The sequence below is a fragment of the Thermobia domestica genome, unplaced genomic scaffold (genome assembly GCF_964235325.1).
Source record: "Thermobia domestica unplaced genomic scaffold, izTheDome1.hap1.1 HAP1_SCAFFOLD_289, whole genome shotgun sequence".
Taxonomy (NCBI): domain Eukaryota; kingdom Metazoa; phylum Arthropoda; class Insecta; order Zygentoma; family Lepismatidae; genus Thermobia; species Thermobia domestica.
In genome coordinates, this window is record NW_027656003.1 from 59,939 (window position 1) to 65,167 (window position 5,229).

Below are 5,229 nucleotides of genomic sequence, written 5' to 3' on the forward strand. Positions count from 1 at the left end.
TAATGTTGCATAGTTATATGAGATCTCGAATATTTAAACCACTATATACTTGTACCACCAAATATTCAAATTCAATAAACCTAAACAGGACACTCATAATATCATATTGCCACAATATAACAAAAGTAAATATTTTGATAGTATTTACAACAGCAATAACTGACAGAAAACATACTAACCAATGAAGGTACATTAGCGTCAAATCCTATATTAATCAAATAAAGCATCTTGAATGAGTGAAGTTATAATGAATTGAAAATGCGAACTTATCGAAAAGGGTTTATTTCCAAAAACTACAGGCATATTTTCACAAGAAATTACGGAGCTGCTTTCCTAACGTGCATTGGGAACTGCATTTCTTCACTAACAGTGATTTTGTTTGCACGTTAAGCCGATTGTAGTGGCTCATTTCTCTCGCTCTGCAGTAGTAAACCTTCCGCTCTCTCCGTACGTTACCAGTTTGAATATAAAGAAATCCACATTGTTTTAGTCGGATGTCAACTTGAGTAGTGGACCTGATGGTTACTGAAAGCATTCGTTTTAGTTCTGCTTTGTTCCATTTAATTTTATAAAACTGAGATTTACTTACAGTGAATAATTCCGTGTTTAGTGTATAGGGTACTTCAATGTTTAGTGCATTATTTATTAATGATTCTCTCTCTCTCTTTTGCGCGTGTGTGTGTGAATGTATGTATGTCATCTGAAATGGATGAAGCGGGAGAAAGTTCAAATCATGTTCGTCGAAGAAGGGGGCGATAAAGAATTCACTCGCCTGTAAAGAAATATTCAAAAATTGGACAGGGTGTCGCTTTACGATGCCAAGATCGCGAGATGGTGTGTTCACTACGCGAATACTTTGAGTGGGAAAGAGAAAATGGTAATCCTCTTATTGATGTAAGTCGACTTACAGAAAGGTCAGCGGCTGCCCTTACAATTAGCAGAAAAACAGTGGTGTGTATTAGGGAAGAAAAAATAAGGAAAGAGGAGGAACTTGAGGAGAAGGAAGAACAAAAAAACGACGAGCCTGGACAATCGCAGGTACTGCTTGAAACTCCAGGTAAACATCGTTGCTATGAAAGGAAGGTCACACATGTCGAATCATTCCAGCGGGATGCCCTTCATCGCCACATTTACGCTTATTATATGCGCAAGGAGCATCTTACATTAAAAAACCTCCAAACCAGCCTTAAAGAAGCGAACTTGTTCCACCGTTGTAAGTTCTCACTTAAAAGCTGTCTGATAGATCTGGGGCTCGAATTTAATAAATTCTCCAAACGCACAGGGCTGATGGAAAGAAGTGACATCGTCGGTACCTCAGAGCTATGAAGAAATGCGATTATAATAATGTGGTTTGGTTAGATGAGACATAGGTCAATGCAGACCACACATTAGACAAAAGCTGGACCGACCATAGTGCGCATAGTACAATGAACGCACCAATAGGGAAAGGGGGAAGAATAATTGTTCTTCATGCTGGCACATGTGGTTTTGTCCCAAACTGCCTCCTTATTTTCAGATCTAAAAGAACTGGTGATTATCACGAGGAAATGAACTTCTATACATTTACGAAGTGGTTCGAAGAATCTCTTTTGGAAAACATATCTCCTAAATCCATCATTGTTATGGACAATGCCCCATACCATTCTGTTATGCTCGACGAACCTCCAGCAACACAGTCCCCGAAGTCTGAGGTCTTGTACTGGTTAAAGAGCAATACCAGTGTGCAGTTAGATCTTGACATGAAGAAGGTAGTGCTTCTAGAACTGGTGACCATATACAAGATCAAATTCTCTTTGTACACAATCGACGAATTAGCAAGGGAAAAGGATCACCAGGTCATAAGACTTCCCCTACCACGCCCACTTCAATCCTATTGAAAATATTTGGGGGCAAGTAAAATGATACGTCGCGAGGGAAAATAAAAAAATTCACAGTGGCAGAAGTGGAAAGATTTACAAAAGAAGCAATTGATAGTGTCCCTGCCGAAGACTGGGCTAATGTTAACATTCGAAGAAGCTCCTGACGAGCAATTGAATAAAGAGGAAATTCTTGAACAGTGTGTGGATGAAGTGATAATATCTGTTAATTCCAGTTCCGAAACTGCTTGATTCTTCACTGGATGTATCCCCAATCACACAGTAAATGTAAGTACATTTCTCTTTCTTCTTTACTACTATATATAATAATTTTTAAAATTATTTAAATACAGATGTCACGAGTTCAAAATGAAGACGTATTGTTTGCGATATGTGGTATACAAACATAAGTTTAGTAATTATAAACAAGGTTCAGTATTGATGTTAGTAATTTTGCTACAGCTATATGGAAATTTCTGTTTTCTGCAGTGAAAGTAAAAGTTTTCCTATAGAAATAAAATCAGAGGGAGGAACGGTTGGATTTACCGTACTTTAATAGTGTACCAATGAAATTTACAATAATTTTTGTCTCCCACATAAGTGCGTTTTTAAATAAGCATTCTACATTTAGTAAATGTTGATATGGAACAAGAAATAATTCATTCGTTCTACTCGTGTAGTTTCAATACCCGACGCAAATGCGGCAACGCTGCATCGAGCACGATGAGCACACAGCGAGCTGTCACAGGGGAAAAGTAGTATCAGTTGCACTGTAGTACGGATTACGGTACCAAATGTAACTAGTCGTAAGTTTCAAATCCGTTGTATCTCTTGATTGGAAATGATGCATTAGTTACTACCCTCATCACCTACATTTATTATTGAATAAGCATTATTTTAATATCTGTTATTAGAGACGCAATATGCCCCTTGTACTTTCTCTCTGGATAACTTTCTTTTAGAAATTGTGGGTAATGTGTTTTGCTTCGTGCATCTCATTCCAGATTAGAGTTCTGGTAGAAGAACACTAAACCCGTTAAAACGTTTCGTTTCCACCTTGTACTGTAGGTCCATGACTTTCGTAGTTTTGCTGTGGAAAGGGACACTAAATTTTAAGAAACATAATAGGAAACTTCTAGATAGTTATGTATAAATATAATAAATTACAGTAACATTTAAAACACAATTCTGACCAGAACAAATGAATTATATTAATAACAAAACGTTTTTGTTACAGTTTCAAGGACCTACCGTCCTCTTCGTCAGACACTGAGAAAAGACAGTTGACAGCAAAACTTATATCTTCCTCAGCCGTTAGCTGGCATATCCATTTATATAATTTTAAATGTTTTATATAAATTTAAATTTGTAATATGTAACAATGTCATATTATAACATTGTTAATACCTGCAATTTTACAATTATACTGATCTTTATATAAAATAACAGAAGTTTGGAAATTATTCAAATTGAATTAATAGCCTTTATGTATTTTTCTTTTCACTTTTTTATAGCTTCTAATAATTTCTCCCACTGCTCATGTATATTTATACCACTTGTTTAGTTCATCAAGTTCTCCTCTTGTTCTTTCTTTGTTCATCTCTCTTCCTTCCACTTCCTAATAATCTTTCTTTTTTCTCTTTCTAAACCTCTAGCCCCTTCCGAACCTATCCTATGTCCCGTTTCTTTCACATGTTTGTAAATAGCGTTATTTTCTCTTTTCATTTGAACATCATCTTTATGTTGTTTTATTCTGTCTATAACCCTCTTTCCCGTCTCCCCTATGTATTTCATGTCACACTCACTACATTTCACTTCATATATAACGCCTTCTTCTTCCTCCTTTATATTTCTTTCTTCCTTTTCTTTTTATTTCTTATACACCTCAACAACGTTTCTCCTCCTTTTCTGTATGCCTTAATACCTCCTTCTTTTAATAACTTCTTTAGCACTTCTGTCTTTTCTCCTATGCTCTGAATTCCATACCACTTCTTGTTTTCTTCCTCTTCTTCTTTTTTATAATTTCTCTTTTTCTCTTTCCCTTTATCTGTTCTATCCTATATCCATTACTTTCGAGTTCTTTGTAGAACTTCTCCAAATATTTGTAGAACTTTTCCAAATCTCTCTTCCTTTCCTCTTCTTCACTATTGGTGTTCTCTATTCTCCTTTCCATGTTCCTAATGAAGTTCTCAGTTGCTTTCTCTACATAACTTCTAACTTTCAAAATATTAATTCAAAATATTAAAATATATAAGATCGAAATCAAGCTAAGACCAGTAATGGACTACAGAGGTAACTATTTTGAACCACTAGAGAAAAATTAAGAGAGGTAATGGATGAAATAAAAGAAGAACAAGAGATATACAGAATTAAGAACACTATTTAACACTCCGAAGAGTGAGCATACCATGTAACCAGGAGACTAAATGGAAAAGTTCAACAGAAAAGGAAATAATAAATGAATTAAAGATTATATACACGAAGAACAGCAACAGAAATAACTACGTTGGAACTGTCGTGGATAAGAGCATGAAGTAGAATTAGTGGACGTAATGAAGGTAATAGAAATTATTATTGCAGAGAAGCTCATACTATTGAAAATTCCGTAACTTGACAATTCCCCACAAGCTCTTTGTGATAAAGAGTCAACGCAATTATTTTGAATGGAGCTAGATCAGACTCTGTATAACTGATTGTTACTTGAAAAACTTATCAAACAGGAAAATTTAAATTATTATGTTTAACAATTATAATAAAGATATGAAAGAATATATTCTGCATATGGATTGGAAAACAAAAGTAAGAAGGATGAGAACATACTACTGTGTTGGGAAACAGATTTTTTTGAAAAAAATGGATAAGATAATTTGTGCTTAAGTGAATTTTAAGAAGACGAACTATTAAGATGTTTTTGTTAGAATAACTTGGCCTAAGGGAGAAGATTAACAAATAAGCAAGACCTCTTAATTGTTTAAAGCGTGATAAAGTTGGGAACATAAGGAGGATCCAGGCTGGCGAAGGGAACGGAGGCAGCCATAGCAAGTGGAGAAGTTCATCAGCCATGTGGGTGAGAGGACTCCATACACTCATGTAATATCACTTCCTATTTGTAAAACTTAGCTGAAAAGGACTCTGAGAAAAGAAAGTTAGGTCTACTTGCGAAATAATTTTTGTGACCAGAATTTATATTTTGTGAATGTTCTCTCATTTTGTGTATATCTTAATCATTCATTCTAGTGAGTAAATATTTCTTTGCTAAATTAGGTTCTTATACTGACTTCTACAGAGAAGAGATTAGAACAAATACCCAAATAATTATATGACAGCATAGGATACTGTCTACCAACACTCAAGAATTTTGTACTGTCATTTT

General features: G+C 35.0%; 1 protein-coding gene across 1 annotated transcript; it reads left to right on the forward strand.

Moving 5' to 3' along the window:
* The first annotated feature begins 1,427 nt into the window (after positions 1-1,427).
* On the forward strand, positions 1,428-1,877 carry LOC145676677 (uncharacterized). The gene has a single exon (XM_081747521.1). It carries the CDS (start codon positions 1,428-1,430, stop codon positions 1,875-1,877), a length of 450 nt encoding a protein of 149 aa, XP_081603647.1.
* The last annotated feature ends 3,352 nt before the right edge of the window (positions 1,878-5,229 follow it).

Coding starts and splice junctions, on each gene's coding strand:
- LOC145676677 (XM_081747521.1), top strand. CDS start 1,428: ATGAACGCACCAATAGGGAAAGGGGGAAGAATAATTGTTCTTCATGCT.